The 21,341-nt window shown below is 50.1% G+C and overlaps 1 protein-coding gene across 1 annotated transcript in view; it reads right to left on the bottom strand.

The window, feature by feature from the left end:
- Positions 1 to 21,341, bottom strand: part of CCDC180 (coiled-coil domain containing 180) — a 55,544-nt gene that overhangs the window by 16,612 nt on the left and 17,591 nt on the right. The window contains exons 12-25 of the mRNA XM_079927683.1: positions 19,778 to 19,900; positions 18,486 to 18,659; positions 17,522 to 17,637; positions 16,346 to 16,472; positions 14,669 to 14,708; positions 14,122 to 14,540; positions 12,179 to 12,405; positions 8,914 to 9,089; positions 7,226 to 7,406; positions 6,329 to 6,475; positions 5,514 to 5,658; positions 5,206 to 5,322; positions 3,829 to 3,927; positions 1,711 to 1,830 (exon numbers count right to left, since the gene is read on the bottom strand). Coding sequence (XP_079783809.1) covers positions 1,711 to 1,830; positions 3,829 to 3,927; positions 5,206 to 5,322; positions 5,514 to 5,658; positions 6,329 to 6,475; positions 7,226 to 7,406; positions 8,914 to 9,089; positions 12,179 to 12,405; positions 14,122 to 14,540; positions 14,669 to 14,708; positions 16,346 to 16,472; positions 17,522 to 17,637; positions 18,486 to 18,659; positions 19,778 to 19,900 — 2,211 coding nt within the window. The remainder of the gene's footprint in view (positions 1 to 1,710; positions 1,831 to 3,828; positions 3,928 to 5,205; positions 5,323 to 5,513; positions 5,659 to 6,328; positions 6,476 to 7,225; positions 7,407 to 8,913; positions 9,090 to 12,178; positions 12,406 to 14,121; positions 14,541 to 14,668; positions 14,709 to 16,345; positions 16,473 to 17,521; positions 17,638 to 18,485; positions 18,660 to 19,777; positions 19,901 to 21,341) is intronic.

Here is a 21,341-nt window from a genome sequence, read left to right as displayed (position 1 = left end):
GCAGTGATCATATCTACCTTAGAGGACTATTCATTCATTCATTCATTCACACGTGCATGCTTCAAAAATGTTTCTTGAGTGCCTGCTTTCTGCAAGCCTCTACCTGGGTATGGGACACAGGATGAAGAGGCCACATGTGACCCTTACCCTCATGGAGCTTACAGTCTGGTCAGAGAGACAAGACATTTATTTGACCACAAATAAATGGTCAAAAATGGGGCCAGGGCTTCCCTGGTGGTGCAGTGGTTGAGAGTCCGCTTGCCGATGCAGGGGACACGGGTTTGTGCCCCAGTCCGGGAAGATCCCACATGCTGCGGAGCGGCCAGGCCCGTGAGCCATGGCCGTTGAGCCTGCGTGTCCGGAGCCTGTGCTCCGCAACGGGAGAGGCCACAACAGTGAGAGGCCCACATACCGCAAAAAAAAAAAAAAAAAAAAAAAATGGGGCCAGTGTTATGAAGGGGAAGTTCCAGCGTCTTCCCTGAGGCTGAGGGTCATGGACCTGTAAGGCCACCCGTAGATGTGCCCAGGCGGTGTTTCTGACCAACGGACAAGTGAGTGAATGAGTACGTGGATGAGTGAGTGGCCACCTCCACCTCGAGTTGGACCTTAGAGAAAGGGTGGGAGTGGTGGCCCACCACGAGTGCTTAGGTGAACTCTTCCCTATTTTATCCTGCATCTTGGCTCAGTGCTAGACTGTAAGCACTGTAAGGGAAGGACTCCAGCTGGACTCCTAAGTTTCACCTTGTGGGGTGCAGTACTGATGGTGTGATGGAAGCTTAGCGCTAGTGGCACAGCGGGAAGAGCCTCCCCAAAGAAGGAAGGGCTGGTTCAGAGCGTGGCAGTGTGAGGCAGGGCCTGAGGGTGGCCAGAGCAGAACTTGAGGGGTGTCCGCTTATGCTCCCATTGGCTCTGTCACAGCCCTTCTGGCAGCTGGTTGAGCGCCTCTGGTGTTTAAAGCTTGGTGAGAGAGGGTGGGGTGAGGGCGACAGGTTCTGCCCTCTTGGGGCACACCGTCTAGGGGAGACGGCTCCTAAAAGGGAGACCTCACTGCATGGTCTGTGGGCTCATGGGGAAGTGGGACATGCCACCAAAACCAGGGGGTGAGAGAAGGCCTGGGGGAAGAGGCCTCTTACGGGGCCAGAGAAATGAAGTGCCCGTGGAGGGCAGACCTCGGAGGAGGCTGCTGCGCAGGTCTAGGTAAAAGGTCTGGATTTTGTCCCAAGGGCAGGAGAGTGACACGGGAAGACTGGCCTTGTCCAACATGAGGTCTGGCTGCAGCTCTGGGAATGGATCATGGGGGAAGTGAGAGGATAAGGGCAGCCACGTGGGCAAGAGACGGGGGGTTGGACAAGGCCATGGGGGTGGGGTGGAGAGGAGCCGGTGGCTGCTCACGGCAGCGGGTGGGAAGGAAGAGGCTGAGAGGTGAGGCTGCCCTGAGAGCTGGTGGGCCCTGATGGCGGGAGGAGGTGCTGCCAGGAGGCGAGGGGTCTCCTAAGAGACCAGTGCAGGGAAGAGACCCATCTGGGATTGGAACCCAGATCTGACTCCACAGCCTGTGGCCTTTCCAAGGCAGCCCAGCAGGCCTGGCTTCCAGCAGTGGCCTGGGAGATCTTCTTGCCTTGGGCTGTGCTGAGCCCTGCGGGTTTCCTGGACGCCCGGACCCAACAGTTCAGCCGCTCTTCCCCATGGCCACCCCATCCCGTTCCTTACGGTAAGGACCACTTGAGTCACAGATACCATGTTCAGCTTGCAGTTGAGATACTGAATCCTCGGGCTCAGTTTTTCTTTCCAAGTTCGAACAAGGCCAAGGAGGTCTTCTGTGGTCACTATCTAGTGCGAACATGGAGGAAAAAAGCCACAGGAAGCAGGCTGCGGGCAGGCAGGCTGACTCCATGTGAACTGCAGGAACCGGCTGGCTGGCAAGGACACCTCTTGGCTCCATGGAGGCCCCTCACTTGCAGGGAGGGCCCTGTGGGAGTGGGGAGCCCTGGGCTGGCTCTCTCAGGTGGCTCCACTGCAGCAGTGGATCCTTCCCTGATGGGGCATCGGGAGTTCTATTCCTGGTTCTAGGGGTTTGCTCTGGGCAAATGATTTAAGCTTGTTCTACTTAGTCTCCCCGTCAGTGTGATGGGGACACAGTATGTTCCTTCGGATCTCTTCTAGTTCTAATGCTCTACGTGTAGAAGGAAATATTCGGCCCAAGATGGCGAGGGCGTGTAGGTGGGAAATGGCCACAGCCTTTCTGGAGGGTGATCTGGCTATCAGATCGAATACGTCAAATACATGACCCCTTAGAGCAACAATCCCACAGACCATACCTTGCAGGGGGCAGGGAAACACCCGTGAGGATGTTCACCTTCCCCAAGCAGCACGCACAGCGCTCAGTGGTCCCCACACATTGCTCCCTGAATGGCTCACTGACCTAATGGATGACCCAGGCCAGGTGGAGCCTTGGCCTCTTCCCACTCCCTTCAGTTCCAATGCACCCTGAATCCCGCCCATTCCCCTGCCGCTCAACCCTGGGATTGGAACATGTCCCTGCTGGAGTCTCGAGTGGTGACACTATTCGGTCTTGGCACTCTGCCTCATTCCTACCTGCCTCCCTGCCTTTCTGCACCCAGCAGCCAGAAGGTCTTCTTTAACGTGGCACTGAGCACATGGCCCTGGGCACACCCTTCCCTGGTCCCCACTGCCTTCACCAAGCATCTGATGCATTGCTTCCGCCTCCTGATGACCACCCGGCAGGAGAGTCCAACCAGTGTCCTCCGCCAACACAGGACCACCTGCCCGCTCAAGCAAATGCTCCCCACCCCAGGCCAGGGTCTGTGCAAGCCCCCTGGTACCCTGCCCACTGCCCTGACACATCAGATAGGAAGTGAGGAAATGTGGGAGAGCAAATGCTTCTGCTCTGAAGAGAGAGAGTTGTCCCTAAAGGGCCTGCTGAAGCGGTCACAGCAGATTAAGCTGGTTTTCCCCTGCTCCCCCCATATATGTGCAGAAACATCTGCACGAGAACACAAGAGGTACACGGGACCTCCACTCTGTGCTTTGTGGATGTTCGAACTTTTTTCACCAAGCACATGTAACTATGCAAGAAAAAGCAGTAAAGATAGAAAAATAAATGTCCTCTCAGTGCTAATAACAATAAAACCTCAACTTAGTCACTGAAATGGAAGACAGAACCCCTGGCCAGGACATCTGGTTCTCGAGTGCCTGGCTGAACTGTGGAGAAAAGATTACTTGGAGTGACCAGGGTGCAGGTGGCACAAGGGACAGAGACATGCACTAGAGGCAGAAAAACAAGCAAGTCAACAATGTAAGCACGCAGAGACCCGCTACGCTGGTCAGGGCCTGGCAGGCACCTGGAACCTCGCTTCTCCCAGACTTTGCTCCAATTTGGACTTTTCACAGCTTATACACAGGAAATGGAAGTAACCAATTTATGTGCAATGGTCAAAACAAAAGGAAAATCGAACAAAAGGTGGTTGTTCAGAGGGCAGAGTCCTGCCTCTGTTATTCATCCAGGGCTGCGTTCCAATTACAGGGAGGGCGGCCTGGTGACATCAGAGGGGGAGGGAGGCCAGACTCAAGCCCCTGTGCTCACTGGCCTCAAGATGCCTGCCTGGGAGGTGCTAGGGGCCGGGGGCAATGGCTGGTTTCTCTTCTCGTCCTTAATTCCATTGAATAAAACAGGGGTTAAGTAGGAAGGCTCAGAGGCCCCGCTGGAGGTGGAGAAATCTTGACCACAGATGTAAGTTTATTTCCAGTTTACGATTCTGGCCTGATGCACCTTTACTATTCATAACTTAGTATCCACTGAGAACTTACTTTTTCATCTCCCCTTGAGCTCCGGCACATTTGCACCTTGCTTTGAAGCTGCTCCAGAGAAGAATTTAATCCATCTGTTTGCAAATTGGATTTTGCAACCTAGAAAAACCAGAGGTTCTGAGATTTGTTTCTAGAATACTTATTTTGATCAAGAAAATGTTCCGCAAATCATTATCTGAGAGGTGGATTAAGTACCGAAAAAATGAACTCAGGGGGAACAATGCACAGTCATATCAGAAACTCGATCAATGCAAATTTAAAGGACTTTTTTTTACTGTCAAATAGTAAGTTTTAAAAATAAAACTGGTGACCTGCAGTACTGGTTGAGGGCGTTAGGAGGGACACACTCATGCCCTATTGGTGAGGGGATGTCTGTACAAGCCACCTGGAAAGTACAAAGAGCCTTAAAACATTCATGCTCTAACCCAGTAATTCCAGCTCTGGGAGGCACCCTATGGACACCATCAGAGTTTCCAGTGCAAGCATGTGTATACACCATTGTGTATATTATAAGTGAAACCCACCAGATGTTCCTCCAGAAAGGAATGGTTAAGTAAAAATGGCAACACATTAGGGAGAGAGAAACCATCAAGTGATGTTTTTGAAGAAACTTTTCAAGATTATACAGCTTAAAAAATTCTAATAAATAGCACCCTTCCCTTGTCCCCACTGCCCTGACCCTCACTCCAGCACCAGGAGCCCAGCTCACACGGCCCTGCTGACCCGGCCCCCGCTCCAGCCTCATTGCTCCCCACTTTTTCCTGCTCGAGCTCTCTCTCTCACCTTGGCTCCAGCTTCCCAGGATTTTTTTCACGATCTCTCCAGGACACTGCTCCCCACCCTCCTGCCTGGCTGGCTCTTCCTTCGCCATCAAGCCTTGGGAAACACCACTTTCCTAGTCCAGGTGAAATCCTCTCCTCTACATCCCCACGCACCTCACACAGCCCTCATGGCCTCTGTAGCCCAGATGGCCTGGCATGTCTAAGGCCTGAATTTCTGGTGTCAGTCAGACCTGGGTTCACATTTTGGCTCCACCATTTAAGAACTCTGTGTTCTTGCCCTAAGTCACTTAATGACTCTCTGCCTCAGTTTCCTTATCTCTAAAATGGGGATAAGAACGGTACTTGCCTCACACAGCTCTTGTGAGGACTCACACAGTTAATCAAAATAAGCCCGCTGGTAGGCTGCATGGTGCATAATAACTCAGTGGATGTTAGAAACTATTACGATTTAATCTCTGACTTCCGGGCTGGAGTGCAAGTCCCATGGGGCAGAGACCACACCAGTATCCCCAGCACCTGGGACAGTGCCTGGCATGCAGGTGTGTGTGATAAACATCAAGTCCCATGGGGCAGAGGAAGAATGAATCTGTCCTACCTCGCACTTGATTTTCACTTGCAGATTTGTCAGCAACCGCTGGATTTTCTCTATGAAAATAAGGTCCACAGACAGGTTATGGAATTTACTTTCAAACTTGTTGATGATATCATTAGCCTTAAAGAAAGAGAAAAAGTAAAGGAGTGGGGCTTAATTTGGAACTTTTGGACTTTAGAAGCAGAGGGGGACGGGCTCAGCTAATGGTTGGAAAGGGGGCTTGACCAGCCTATCAGGCAGTGAGCAAGGCAACCACCTTGTAAGCGGGTATGACGGGAGCCTGGCTAGAGGTCATGGTGGGGCCTGCTCACCTGGTCCAGGTACTCGCTCTCCATCTTCTCCATCCTGATCATGATTAAATTTTCAACAAACTCTATCCGGGCAGCTTCCTTCTCCAGTCGATGACACAGTGAGTCAATTTCTTCAGAAGAAAAGTTGCCTCCCTCTGAGAACAATCTGAAAATAATTTGGGAGAAATAAATCCACTGATCAGACCTGAACCTTTCCACCCAGTCCAAATACTGTGGTTGACAAGGCTTTAGATTAAAAGTACAAGACCATGGAAAAACAAATGCAGGTAGCTCAAGGACAGAAGCAGGGAAACAACCCAAATGTCCATCAAGAGATGAATGGATAAACAAAATGTGGTACATCCACACAATGGAATATTACTGAGCCTTAAGAAGGAACGAAATTCTGACAGATGCTGTGACATGGATGAGCACTGAAGACAGCATGCTGAGTGAAAAAAACAGACACACAAAAGAACAAATCTGGTGTGATTTCACTTCTACGAGGTCCCTAGAGTAGTCAAATTCATAGAGACCGAAAATAGAATGGTGGTTCCCAGGGGCTGGGGGAGGGCGAAATGGACACTTAGTGTTTAAGTTAGTGTTTAGAGATTCAATTTGTGAGGGTGACAATGTGCTGGCGATGGATGGTGGTGATGGTAGCACAACAGTGTGGATGTACTTAATGCCAGTGGACTGGACGCCTAAAGTGGTTAAAATGGATCATTTTATGTTACGGATATTTTGTCCCTATTAAAAAACGGAGAGGCAAACAAGACCACCTCTCAATAGAGGAAGCCCAGTGGCCCACAGAGGCCCCAGATGCTGGCTCTCACCTGCAGTGCCTGACAAACTCAACGTTGGTGTAGCGAAGCTTGCCCAGGCTCTCCTCCAGGTACTGGCGGAAGCTGCGCAGGGACACCTGGACGACGTCGACGTAGCTGAGCAGTTCCTGGTGCAGAGTGCTGCTGAGAGTGACCAGCCTGGGGGACACGGGAGGGCAGGGTGGTGACCTGGGCACGGGCGGTCAGCCTGGGAGGTGGCTTGAGCTCCACATGCCATGCCCAGCTGTGGGGTCACCAGAACCACTGCCTGTCTTCTCTGGGTAGAAAAAGAGGCCTTAGAAGGAAATTCACGATGCCAGTGCATGTGGGGCTCTCAGTGAGCTGGACCAGAGGGCAGCCCTCTCCTCTGTCCGGCCCCTGCCACCAGATTGCTAAGAGAATCCCCAGGTCCTACTGGCTCCGCCTCCTCCTCCCTCCACCCGCTATAACTCACAGGCACCTCACCTCAAACCCCTGAGGGGCCTCCTGGGACCCCTCACTCTGCTCTGAGATCAGGGCATCTCCACCTCGAGCCGGGCCAGTGCTCCTCTCCGACGGGGGAACCCTGCCCCCTCCCCACCTTTCTCCATCCCAGGCCGGAGGGCCTCCGGCAGGAAGCTCTTCCTGACTTCCCCTGATAGGAGCGGTCCTTCCCACCATGGACGTTTCAGGGCACATCATCTGACCACGGGCACCCTTTTCTCTCTTTGGCTGCTCCCCCACCCCCAGCGCCCAGCCCCCAGCCAGACGCTTCACACAGCTGCACCCTTGCGAAGAGGTGAAAACCCTTCTGGAAACCCTGACCCTTCTATTACCCACAGGGTGTGGGGTAACCACTCCTCTGAGAACAGCCACCTGGCGGGGATTCTAGGGCCACGAGGCTGCAGCTGAGACCCCCAGTGCCCTTACTTCTGGCTCTTGGTGGCGTTCAAGAAGATGTGCTCCATGTCGCAAATCTTGCGCTGGAAGTCTTTGCTCCTCATGTTCTGCTCCTCTTGGAACTGGCAGAACATCCTCCTCTCCTTCCTCAGCATCTCCATCACCCCCGCACAGTGGCTGTCCAGCCGCTCTTGGTGAAGCAAGAGTTCGGCTGGAAAAGGACAAGGGGAGATGAGGCCCTCCAGGATCTCAAGCCAGCTCAGGACAGCGCTTTCCTGGACAGTGATGTGCCTCTCCCGGGCCAGCTACAGAGCAGGGACCTTTCAGGCCAAGGTCCCTTATCCTGTCCCCACTGCCCTCCCCGGGGCCTGGCCTGGGAATGGACACAGATCTCAGGGAGGCCAATATGAGACAGCCCTGGGTCTTTAACTGGAGAGGAGGATCTGGCCGGCTGTGATCAGCGAGGTTCCTGCGGTGGAGATACCCTGCCTGCAGCAGAAGGGAACAAAGCCTGGGAGACGGACAGCACCTCCCACCCCAGGAGCAGGTGGGATGGGTGTTGGGGAGGGCAGGGATCTCGATGCGAAGGCCTGGGAGAAAAGAGCCAGCACAAAGCTGGGTAGTTGGCATGTGTCCCTTTATATCAGTGGCTTCTCATTTCCAATGAGCCTCAGTTACAATGGACTTCAAGAGCTCCATCATAGGCCTTTAGAGTTAGCAGAGAGTCCCAGCTCACCTCATCTCACCTCCTACTGCCTGGAGTGGAGGAAGTGCTATGGTCTCAGCTCTGCCAAAAACAAATGGTGCGATTCTGGGGCTTTGCTTCTCCAGCCTTGTTTTTCACATTATGCACTGGGCCAGGAGGCAGGGAAGGGGAAGGAAACCAGCCTTCAGGGAGCATCTTTGTTTATACTTATAATTAACGCACACATTTCCCATATGAGGACAACGAGGTTCCAAAAGTGAAGCTGGTCTCCCAAGGCCACAAGCATTGGGCCTCTGGAGTCCACACTCTTTCGCTGCTCCAGGCAATAGGAGGTTGGGTGGGGTCACGTGGAGGCTCTCTGGAAGCTTTCAGGGTCAATAATGGAGCTTGAAGTGTGACTCGAGTAAAAACCTGACAGGAGCCGTTGAAGGATCCAAATAAAAGTGCCCTCCCTCCAATTAATGGAGCCCTCTGCCTTAGAGAGAAAGGGCACGTCTTTTTAAGTGTTAAAAATTGTAAGCTGAAAATAATGGCTACCACTTTTGGAGGTTCTGGTTTATGCTAGGTGCTCATGATTCCTCACTGTACCATTTCAAGGAGAATTAATTACCACCAACAGCATGCCTTCTGCAGGTTAGGAAGGGATCGGAGAGGTCAGGTAACCTGCCCAGAATCCCACAGCTAGACAGGTTGAACCTGTTAGCTCTGATTCCTGAACTAGAGGCTTGCCTCTAGGGTATCTGCCATGCAGGTGTGTGTCTGACAGGTGTGTGAGCATATCTGGGATCCACAAAGCTAAAATAGGACAATACTCTTCATTTCAGCATCTCACACCTTCTTTAAAAAAAACCTTAAATGAGGATTCTGAGTACAACCTTCTCTGCCAACCTGGGAGGTATGAACTCTCACGCACATCTTCCAACGTGTGATGACAACATGCTAAGCGTTGCGTGGTACAAGCTGCTAATGAATGTAGGGCTGCGGTGGCACAGACACCGGGGGTCTGCAGTACCTGCCCTGACGTTGTGGATGTCCTTTTCAATGAGCTGGGCTCTTGGCTGGTGCAGGTGCAGACGCAGCTCCAGTTCTGAATCCAGCTCATCAATCTTGGTGGCCACGATGACCTGGGCATTGAGGGCACATTGGTCAAACCACTTCTCTAAGTGCTCAAAAAAGCCAGCTCGAAGCCTAAGGGAGAGACCAGCGAGGGTCAGCAATTGTGACCAGGGAGATATCTTTCCACACTGATGCTTAAAGTGCTTCCCCCTTCTACTACTTCTTCCTTATTTTATTTCCCACTACACTGTATCTCTTTGTTTGGGTGGACCATCATTCATTTAGCCAGACCCCCTGTTGAAGGACATTGGGTGGTTTCCAACCATTTGTTCTTACAAAGAAGACTGCAATGAATAACCTCGTACATGTGTCAAGTGTAGAACAATTTCTATAGGATTAAATTCCCTGAAAGGGAACTACTGAATCAAAGCCTGAAATACATTTGTGGATCTGGTAGATACAGCCAAACTGCTTCTGTTGCAAGGCAACTTGAACTCCCATCAACAATGAATAAAAGTTCCTATTTATCCATAGCTTCAGAATGTACTGTCAAACTCTTGAATTTGACAATTTTCTCATATTATGACTGAGATTGAGCATATTTTCATGTGTTTAAGACTATTAAATTTCTTTTTCTGTGTACTATCCATTAATATCTTTTGTCCATCATTCTAGTGTGTAGTTGCCTTTTTTCTTATTAATTTCTAGAATCTCTTTATGTATTGGGAACATGAGGTCCTTTGACTGAGATGTGAGTTGCAAATATTCTTCCCGGTTTATTATTTCATCCTGTTAAAATGTAGAGTGATTTTCTTGGCTATATATTGTTAAGATGTTGGTTCTCTCCAAATGTATCTACACATCCAATACAATAACAATTAAAAGCTCGGCAAATGTCTTCTTTCGGAAACTGATGAGCTGATTTCAAACTTATATAGAAATACAAAGGGCCAAGGAGAGTCAAAACAATGTTGGAGGACGTCAAGGTTGGAGGACTTACACCACCAGATAATAAGACTTAATATAAAGCTACAGTAATCAATCAGGGGGAGGTGGTGATGCGAGGCCTGGCAGAGCTGTGGAGAGAGGAGAGTCTTCTCAAATGGCCTGGGGTCAACTGGTTATCCATGTGGGAAAGAAATGAATCTGACTTCTACCTCATACATAAACAAAAATCAATGCCAGTTGAATTGTACATCTAACTATGAAAGTTTAAAACTATAACATTTATGGTAGATAACACAGGAGAATATTTTCATGACCTTGAGGCAAGCAAAGATATCTTAGATAAGACAGAAATTACCCTAACCCTAGTGAAAAAAACTGATGACTAGGACCTTATTAAAAGGATTTCTGTTCATCAAAAGATACCTTTAAGAGAGCAAAAAAGGCAAGCACAGTGAGCAGGATGAACATTTGCCATGTATTTAATAAAAAACTCATATCTGAGCTCAATAACTCACATAAATTAATAAGAAATAAGATAGGCAATCCACCAGAAAAAAAATGGGCAAAAAATTTGGCTAGGCATTTCACAGAAAGATGACTAAATGGCCAATAAGTATATGACAAGGTACACAGCATTGTTACTCATCAGGAAAATGCTAATTAAAACCACAAAGAAACACCACTACACATACACCAGAATGGTTAAAATAAAAACTACTGACAAAACCTAGTGAGGATGTGGAGCAACTGGAACTCTCATACACTGCTGTAAACTGTTAAAACAAAACCACTTTTGAAACCTCTTTGGCAGTATCTTTTGGTTGTATCTCCTCTGAGACAGATGGACACACATATAAGTCAATTTCCCAACAATTCCACTCTTAGTTATATAGCTAACAGAAATGTATACACATGTTCACCAAAAGAAGCCGGATATAAAAGAGTACATTCCATGGGGTTCCATTTAAGTAAGTTCAAAAACAAGTAAAACTAATTCAGAAGTTAGAATATTTGTTATCCTTGGGTAAGGGAGGGCAGTGACGTGAGATGGGTACATGAAGGAGGTTGGTAGTGCTGTCTTTCCTGTGGGTACTGATTACTGGGTGTGTTCCCTTTGGGTAATTAATTGAGTTATGCTCATAATTTCCATACTTTTCGGTATGTATCCTATGCTTCAACATTCAAATCCAATCCGTTGAACACAGAACTATTTTTTTGGTTGGTCTCAAGGCCAGATGGCATAGTGTTTGGTTCAAGACTCTGGAATTACAGGGTCTAGGTTCATATCCTGGATTTAACTACTTCCTATCTCAGAGATCTTATCCAAGTTATAAATTCTGAGCTTCAGTTTCTAGAATCACCTGTAAAATAAGCTAATTACAGTACCCCTCTCTTAGTTATTGAGAGTATTAAACTTTCTCAATAAATATTAGCTCCGATGGTGGTCCTTGCTTTTCTTCATTCCCTGGTCTATGGAGAGGGCAGACAATGGCCTGTGACAGAGGAAGGAGGAGGATGAGGTTCAAGTCAGAAGACATTTTCAAGGTGAGATGATGCTGAGGTGAAGGAGAATAGAGTCCAAAGGCCTGACTTTACTCCTTCTACTCCCTGCCTCTGGTCTCCTGTCCATGTGTAAACAAAGGAGGTAGACTAACCAGGTGATCTCTAGCTGGTTAGTCCTAGCTATGACACTGTAGTATCAGGAGGGCAATGCAAATGCTATCCAAGAGCCAAATGCAAATTTTCACATTTGTTCCAAATTCAAACATAAAGGACCAGAAAGAAATTTGGGAGTTAGGGGCAGTAGATATTCAGTGGTAAAATTATTCTATATTCTTCATTGTACTTTTCTCAATTTTCTACATTAAATGTGTCACATAACCAGAGCAGAATACCATACTGATATACTCATAACTACGGTCTATATCTATATAATTTTCCTAAAAAAGAAAAGAAAAGGAACTCTAATATTAACAGACATGCCAGGATCTAGAACCCAGAAACACCTTCTAGGGAAAACCCTGTTTCTTCTGTATTGATACAAGGCCCAGGCCAGCAAGTCATCCTGGGACAGGCAGAGGGCTCACTCTCACAGAGGATATCTGTGACTGCGAAAAATCCCTGGACATCTGCTACTTTGTGTTGTGTTTCTCATGTCTACCTTCAGTTACCTACGTGTTTTCTTTTCCAAAACGAGTCCAATCTCCCATTATACTATTTCACCTTGTTAATAAAACTCAAGGAGAATGAGAATAAAAGGGTTTTTTACTCACTGTTTCTTAATTTCTAAAACTAGTCTGGATGGAATGATCACTTGTTCTAGGACATTGGCACTGGAAGTGTCATTGAAGAGAATGGCAGAAAGGTTGGAATGGGGCCTCTTGCTACTCTCTTCTTGTTCCAGGGGCAGGAAGACAAAGTAAGTGTTCCCACTGGACGTTGTGAAGGACTCCATTTCCTCATGGGAGACCGCTCCCAGACTCTCTTCCTGGGCTCTGACCTAAGCAGAAAACAAGACTTTAGACTTGCCATCATCAAACAGACTTGGTGATCCCTACCACAGGTTCCGTGACATCAGAGGTTGTAAACCTGTGGGACAAATCTTGCCTATGATTGCTTTTTGCCCATACAGTGCCTTTTAAAATTGGGAAATTCCACCTAAAAATCTGGATTTCTGATTTCTTTTTGAAATCAGAAAATCTGGAAATTCTGAGCCTACATTCCCACAGGGCATTGTTGGCTGGAACTGAATAATGGCTGCATGGTTGCCATCGACTGAACGTTGATGTCCCTCCAAAATTCATATCCCCAGTGTGCTGGTAATTGCAGGTGGGCATTGGGAGGTTATCAGGTCATGTAGGCAGAGCCGTCCCTCATGAATGGGGTTAGTGCCCTTATAAAAGAGATCTCAGAGAGCTCTTGCGCCTTCCACCATGTAAGGACACAGAAGGAAGGCAGCCATTTGTGAACCAAGGAGTAGGCCCTCACCAGACACTGAAGCTGCCAGCGCCTGGATCTTGAATTCCCAGCCTCCAGAACCGTGAGAAATAAATGTCTGTTGTTTATAAACCACCCAGTCTGTGGTGTTCTGTTAGCACAGCCTGAGAGGACTAAGACAGTAGCCTCTCTCATGTGTCACTATTTTACACTTGGTGTCCAGCCCTCTTTTCTATTGCATGTCTGTGGGCATTTGAGTTTGGGGTCCCTGTTCAAAAAGAGGCCTCATATGCCAATTCTTCCACAGCAATATAGGAAAAGAGTCGTTTGCAATTTCATGATTATGGAATTCAAATTACTGTTCTGTGAGTTTGAATGTGTTTTGAGGACAAGATTTATTTATTTATTTATTTATTTTGTGTGTGTGTGGTATGTGGGCCTCTCACTGCTGTGGCCTCTCCCGTTGCGGAGCACAGGCTCCGGACGCGCAGGCTCAGCAGCCATGGCTCACGGGCCCAGCTGCTCCGTGGCATGTGGGATCTTCCCGGACCGGGGCACGAACCCGTGTCCCCTGCATCGGCAGGCGGACTCTCAACCGCTGTGCCACCAGGGAAGCCCGACAAGATTTATTAATATGAGAGTTACTTCCCTGCACTCTAAGGGGAGCTATCTGCCAGCTTGGATATGGATCTTTTTTCTTACATAAGCAGAGAATGGGAAGAGAGAAGGAATGGAGGGGCTAAGTTGGTCTACACAATAAAGAGGAGCTGGGAAAGAGGGAGGACCGAGGAGGGATGAGGAAAGTCGAGGGGTGACTTCAGAGTAGGTTGCAAGATGGGATGTGAGGAGAGGAAGGTGAATTTTAAAAAGCATTGCTGGGGGCTTCCCTGGTGGCGCAGTGGTTGAGAGTCTGCCTGCCGATGCAGGGGACACGGGTTCGTGCCCCGGTCCGGGAAGATCCCACATGCCGTGGAGCGGCTGGGCCCGTGAGCCATGGCCACTGAGCCTGCGCGTCTGGAGCCTGTGCTCCGCAACGGGAGAGGCCACAACATTGAGAGGCCCACGTACCGCAAAAAAAAAAAAAAAAAAAAAAAAAGCATTGCTGTGAGATAAGAATTGGATCCCTGCTGACAAAAATAAAAGGTGTGCAGACATTTGTTATTCTCTATATGTAGCCCAGTGGAGACTGCGCCACTGGGGACCCCAGCTTGTCTTAGGGACACACGGAGTGAACACAGCACACCTTCCATACCCAAGCGTGAATCCGCTGCTGGCCTACCTCATCCGCAGATGAACTCTCACGCTCTTCCTCTTCTTCCTCCTCTTCCTCCCTCTCCTCCTCCACCTTTTCCTTTTTCTCCTCCTCTTCTTCTTCATGAACCATCATGTTTGCCTGGTTCGGGGGTGATTTTAAGGAGCTGTCTCTTTCAACATGCATTTCTTCTAATCCCGGAATAGAGTCCCCTCTGGACTCATCCATCTCTTCACTCAGTACAGACTTTTCCTGTGGGCTTACTACCACCTCTTGAGTGGTGGCGGACTCGATTTCTTGATCTTCTACTTCTTCTACCTCTTCCACTGGCCTGAGGGAACTCGTTCCCCTACTTAAGCTTTCCTCACCTTTGCTCGCGTCTGCTTTAGGCCTTTGTTTTCCCCTCAGTTTTCTCCTTCTCTCCTGGAATTGCTTTTCATGTGGTTCTGTTGATGACCAAGCCCAAAGCCCAGGAAGAGACAGGTTACCAATACAGCCTGCTTGGGCCTCCCCAGACCCCAGATATACAAGCGTGGAGTCGGGGAGACTCAGACTTGAATTGTAAAAGTGTTACCTGGTGCCCTCAGTCGGAAGATGACTTCACCCTCCAGGTTCTACAAGGCAAAAACACGGACACGGAATGAGCAGAGTGCCACTTCTGAGGGCGTATCTTTTCTTTTAAGGAAAAGGCCCCGCCCCTCCCCTTCTACATCTGATGCAGGCCTTGACCACTTATTTCACAGGGGTAATCAGGGTGTTCCCAATCAGTTTTCCTTAATCCCAAGCAGGCTAGCAAAGCTTTCATCACACAATGGCAATCACAGAATAAAATCTCATTCTGACACATTTTTAGTAGTGATCTGGAGCAAAAAGCAAGAAAGTATAAATGGAGGGATGCAAACAAAGGGGCAGGAATCTGCTACACCCAGTGCTGGATGCAAACATACAGAATGAACATGATTTACAAGATCTGGGAGCCCCCTCGTCAACACTACAGATTCCCTCTCTCACAGGCTGTGGGTGAAGTTCTGGATATAGTGTGCCATGGATAAGAGTGGATCCGAATTCCAGCTCCTCACAAGCTGGATGACCTTGGGCAAGTCCCTTAAACCCAATGGGCTCAGTGTCTTCCCTGTGACACGGAGACCACAGTAGCACCTACACTTTAACCCAGGCAACCAGACTGATCTCAAAGATAGTGAGCTTCCCCACCGACAGCCTGAGTTCCACCTCAAGCCAGGTGCCCCACGAAGCATTCACGAGCAATTGGGACACGGATCCCTGCTTGGGGGAGGGATTCTCTGAGGAGTCAGGAACCCCACACCTATGGGAAACCCTCACCAAGTTCAGTGTCAGCCACAAGTATCTTCAGCCCTGGCTGTGCAGGACTCTGGGTGCGTGTGTGGGAAAGAGCCAACTCTGGGAGAGTCAGACCAGGACACTCCGGGCATTCGTGCATTTACCAGGGAGCACTCAGTGTGTCTGAATAATGTGCAGGACACTGCTGAGGGCAGTGGAAGCTGGACGAAAGTTAGGAGGGCACACCTGCCCCTCAGAAAACCCCTTCCAGTAGGATGCCCTGAACTCCTGCATTTGACAGCGACCAACGTACAAGCCCGTTCAGGGAAAGGAGAGGTGATGGGGTGAGGAAAGGGAGATGAGGGTCAGAGTGAGTGGGGGGGATCCTGTCACTGGCAGTGGCTGGAAGTATGGGTGGGTTTGGGGTGTGTGCAAACAGAAGGATCCCAGCAGAGGAGCAGGGTGAGGAAGGGCAGGGGGCAGTGGCAGATGTAGGAAGAGTGAGGAGTTTGCTGAAGCAGGGAGAGTCTGGGCGGGACCCAGATGCGGGGGGCCTCTGAGGTCATCTAGGGACTGTGGGCTGGGCTTGGTAGGGGCTGCAGAGCTGGTGAGCAGGAGAGTGGGTACCTCAGAGCTGTATTTTAGGAGGGTTATGCAGCAGTGGTGAGTTGGGTGAATGGAACTCAAAGAGTCACATAAATTAGCCTTTTAATTATAATTCCATTCAAGCCTGAGGCCTGGATTCTGAGCCCTTCAACCTCTTTTAATCTGAGAAGAGATGGTCTCTTTAGGAGACGCTTTTAGCTTCTCACTCCTTGATGTCCTGACATAGATTCTAACTCCCCACAGTCCAGAGAGGCATTCAAAATTGAGGCAAATAAGACCTAGACGTCATCCTCTCCCCATTGCTCCTTGGTGAGCAGCTGGGATTTTTTTGTATCCCTTTCCATACCTGTTCAAAGATTTCACGAACACAGAAGTGTCGGCTGAGGGTAGAGCTGTAGGAGTTGAGTTCCTTCAGTATGATCGCTGGGTATTCCATCACTTCCTTTGTCAGGAGGCCATGAGAACTCTCATACCTGGGAGGCAGGGAGGTGAGACCCCTGTCTAAGGGGGGTCAGCTGGGTGTGAGAGACCCCCAGCCAAGAGCCATGCCTGGGACCACATGGAGGTGGGCTTGTATCTGGCATTTAGCTCTGCGCAGAGCTACTGCGTAGGTTTCCTTTTACAATAACAGTCTTTGCTTTGTTTTGCTATTTTTCTGATCATACAAAGAATACATACTCTTTGTAGAACATTTAGGAAACACACGTGAGAGAGTTCTCTGCATGTTGTAACATGGGTTCCCACTTCCTGTCTACTGTACTAACCCTGTCCTTGAACTTTACCTATATTATCCCATCAAGCACTCCAAAACCCCAAGGCCCAGACTTCTATCTGTTCCCTAGTTAAGACCAAGGTTCAGGGGGTTACTTATTTGCTTTAAAACGTACTTCTGACTCTAAGTACTGCAGTCAGTTGGTAGTGCAGTTCCATTTCTGTGACCAGTCCTTACAAAGGCCCCAAGCTACGAGATAGTTCACAGGGAACTGCTTTTAATATTGAGAGACTGGCACCCGTCTTAAAAAGCTAATCAACTGGAGGATGGTTAATTCATTACGAAGCATCCGTATTCATGAACGGATGGTCATTTAAAAATGAAGAAAATCTGCAGTTATACAACAATTCTTATCTTAAAAACACTGTATGTGTATATACATAACCACATTTATAAACGTCTGTGTTCACAAAAAGGACGACTTGGGCAGAAGGTAGGAGAATTTCCTACATGTTTGCATTTGTTAACTTTTTTTTTCTTTAACAAAGCATGTATGTTTTAAAAGTTAAGGAGGTGGGGGGAGGGTCCATGCTCTTGACCTTTAAACTCCATGGCATAGAAACCTCCCTCCATAAACTTTTCTGATCCAAGTTCTCCCTGAAACCTTTTCTGCTGGCTGAGGGTAGAGCTGCAAAGAACCACAGTGATCTCTGATGTTGGAGGCATCATTGGGCTGGGCCCCTAGGCAGGCACCTTCTGATCCTGAATATGAATTCCAGGCCATCCCCTTCTGGCGTCTGGTCTGCCTACCTGCATTTCATATTCTTCAGAAAATCTTTGGCCTTTACCAGGTGTAACTTCAGGGTATTCTCACAGCTTTGCTGCCTCAGTTGGTCCAAGAGCTTATCGAGGTGAGCCTCCTGGGCCTGGTAGCCACACCCCAAACAGAAGGAAGCAGATGTGAGTTACCAGAGCTCGACGAGTGTACGTGACACGCAGAGACCCTGCCCCTGGAGCTGAGGTCCAGGTGCCCCGGGCAGGCTCTTTTCTACAAAAGGGGCACCAAATGTACCACCAACCTTACTCTCACTGCTCTGGGCCTTTGGGCTCTTTTCCCTGCCTGGAATGTTCTTCTCTGTCTACGTTATAGTCCTGGAGACCCTTCTTAGATGGGACTCCTCAGGGACATGTCCCTCACCCTCAGCCCGCCCGGGCAGGCCCCCGCTACACCTTCCGGAGGCACCTACTCCCTGCTCTCCTTCTCACCTGTCGTGCTCGACGTCAGATGCTGAGTGCACCCCTCCACCCCTAGACTGTGTGAAGGTAGGTGGGTGGGGGCCAGCTCATGTCCTGTGGGGACAGGATGCCTGCCAGAGGTAGATTCTCCGTGCCCCGCAGTCTGTCTGTCTCTCATGCAGACCCCCTCACAGACATGTCTGGATCCGGCACCCATCGCACAACCCAGACCTGACTCTGGCAGGATTCTTCTGCTCCCATGCAGCCCCGTGACCAAGGTGAGCCTCAGTTTCCTATCTGCTCAAGTTTTATAGCTTGAGGCTTTACGTTTGAGTCTAAGATACATTTGGGGTTAATTTTTCCATAAAAATAAAATACATAAAATATGGTGTGAAGTATGGATTGAACTTTTCTTTGCTTTGTATCTGAACGCTGGCTGAGTTCACGGGCCACCAAGCAGAGCCACTGGGCAGCTGACAGTCCGGGTGTGGCCCTGCGCTCATGCCTCGTGGGGGCTACCTGGATGCCGGGCCCACACCTGGCTCTCGCGGCTGTGCTTCTGCCGCTGCTGCTCCATCCTCTTCTCGAGCTCCAGCTCCTGCATCAACAGCATGCTCCGATGTACCTCCCACAGCTGCACAGCCTCCTGGAAATAGCTGAAGAGATCTGAGTTCTGCCGCTCTGTCTGCTTCGCCACGGCCTCGAAGGATTTCTGCGGTGGCAGAACCCAGAGAAGGGGCCTTAAGTGCCAATCGGCCCAGGCTGAGGAGAAGAGCCCCACTCACGGGGCTCCCTCGCCGGCCAGTGGAGGCCCATGTCACTGGCTGTCACTGCCTGGGCACCATCCCTCAAGGTTTTCTTCTGTGCCACATCGTGGCTCACGGTCCCCTCTCTGCTGGGACAGCATTTCTGGTCTGTCCAAGGCCATGCCCTCGGACTGGTTGACCTGAAGTCCCATCTCTAGACCTGCCCCGTGTCCACTGAAGTCCCTGACAGGAAGAAGATGGAGTTTGGGGCCTACAAAGAAGAAGATGCCACCCTAGACACCAGCCTGGCATCAGGTGGGCCATACCCACCTTGGCCTGGGGCATCCCTCCTTCTTTGGATTCCCTGACTCAGCACCTGAGCCAAACACCACAGTCTACTGTTAAATCCTCACCTCTCCCTCTTTCACGTGTGTCTCTTATACTCTCCTAGGGTCTGGGGTTGGCAAACTGTGGCCCGTGAGCTAAATATAGCCCCCTGCCTATTTCTGTTTAACCTTGGGAGCTAAGCACAGATTTTACATTTTTTAATGGCTGAATAAAACCTAAAGAAGATATTTAATGATGTAAAAATTATATGAAATTCAAATTTCAGTGTCCATAAATAAAGTTTTATTGAAACACAGCCATACCCATTCATTTCTGCATTGCATAGGGCTGCTTCTGTGTGACAGCAGCAGAGCGAGAATTTGTGCCAGAAACCTGACAGCCCACAGAGCCTAAAATATTTACTATCTGGCCCTTCACAGAAAACGTGTGCTGACCCCTGCTCTAGACTCTAAGCATCATGGGATGCAGGCTTACTGCTCCTCGTGACCTTCAGCACCCAGACTCGGCAAGGGCTCGGGGAGCACTCACTGCCCGCGACTGTTCAATCGGAGTCCGCGGGTGACTGAGGCATCAAGGGGTGAGCCTGGAGCACCCGGCACAGGGGCACTGCTCCAAGGGGCTGCACGCACCAGTGACGGCAAAGTTGTAAGTCCCCGGGCTCCCACTCCTCTCACAGCCCAGCACGCCGGGTGCCCCCCACCCTGCTCCCCAGCTGCACAGGTCCCCAGTTACGCACACCCAAGGCCTCCAGCTCCTCCTCCGCCTTGCTCTGGAGACTTCCCACCATCTGGAAGAAGGACGGGCTCACCAGGCTCTCTGCTTCCTCCTCAGTGAAGGCCTTCCAGTCCAGCAGCTGCTTCTGGAGAGGTACAAGGCAGAGCCCGGCTTAGGGCTGATGGGGGCTTCGCCTCAGGGCTGGTGCTGCCCCTGAGATCGCCTCCCAGCCATGCCCGAGAACTCGGCGGAAACTCCCACAGCAGTGGAGACGGTCCAGCTTTATCTGCCCACTGTGTCCAGGTGCTATGTGCTGCCCCTGTTCACTGAGTCCCCCAGAGGTGTTCTCATTAGCCCCGTTTGGCAGATGGGAAACCAAAGCTCACATTAGTGAAGGAACTCGCTGGAGGTCACACACCTGGCAAGTGGTGGAACTGGGATCTGGACTCAGAACTGTCCTACTGCACACCCTACAGGCCTCAGCCGCCATCCTACACGGCCTCAGCGTTGCTGCAAGCCAGACACGGCTCCCATTTCCTGTCTGGAATTATGCCAACTGGAAAGCCAGCTCTCTATATCAATAAAGACTTGATTTATGTACAAAATCTAGAATAAATCAACCTCCCCCAAATTAAAAACGTGTCTCCAGTGGTATACTTCCAATGCCGCTGCCCAGGAACACCAGGCGCCCCCTGTCAGGCTCAGAGTGCTCTTGGGGTACGTGAGGACGTCAGCATTCACCCCCTGCATGCACCCAACCAGGGGCCATGAGCATGGGTACAAGGCATCAGCACTCAGGGCCACAGGGCCATGGGGCTCTGGGGAGGGCGTGAGTGATGAGGTGGTGAGCGCTGGGGGTTTGGCCTTGGGGAGGCTCTCCAAGGGCACAAGGTTTCCCTCCAGGCTTTACTCCTAAAGTCTGACGCCCCTGAAGGGCTGACTGAGAGGCACGTGACTGCCCCTAAGGCCACAGAGCAAGTGGGCAGAGTCCTGTGGGCTCGGACAGTCCCTGGGTCTTTTGCAAACTGGCCTTCTCACCTCCAGATGGGGCCAGCGACACCCACTCTGCAGGGCCTTGTAGGATTTGATGAGAGTGGGTGCAAGAGTGTGGCACAGCCCCCAGAGACCACAGCGCCCGCACCGTGCATCACACTGGAGAGCGCTCTGCTCCCCTGGACGCTGCTCACCTCAGAGTCTTGGTGGCAGAGCCAAAGCTCGACAGACACACACACGAGGGATGGATGGAGGAACAGGCACTTCTTGGGGCCCACAGGTGAGACCCTCATGGCTTGGGGACTCCTACCGCCAGAGCCGGCAGGTTACACCATCTTCAAAATGTTTAGGCTTTTGGGGGTTTTTCATCTAAACAGTTTTCCCAAGGAGGCACGGAAGGGGCATTCTGACCCAGTATGTCCTTGCACCTCAGAAAACCAGGCATTGTAATTGAAGACGGTTGTGAGAGGACTCGCTGTCTCACCCTCTAACAGAGGTGGGCAGGTGGAGTGAAGTTGTGTGTGATGCCAGTGGCAACACTATCTACAAAAGGGAAGCATTGGAAATAACTCCCATGACATGACCTCCACTGA

This window comes from Stenella coeruleoalba (assembly GCF_951394435.1).
Source record: "Stenella coeruleoalba genome assembly, chromosome: 7".
Classification (NCBI taxonomy): domain Eukaryota; kingdom Metazoa; phylum Chordata; class Mammalia; order Artiodactyla; family Delphinidae; genus Stenella; species Stenella coeruleoalba.
This window is presented reverse-complemented; position numbering and strand designations above follow the sequence as displayed.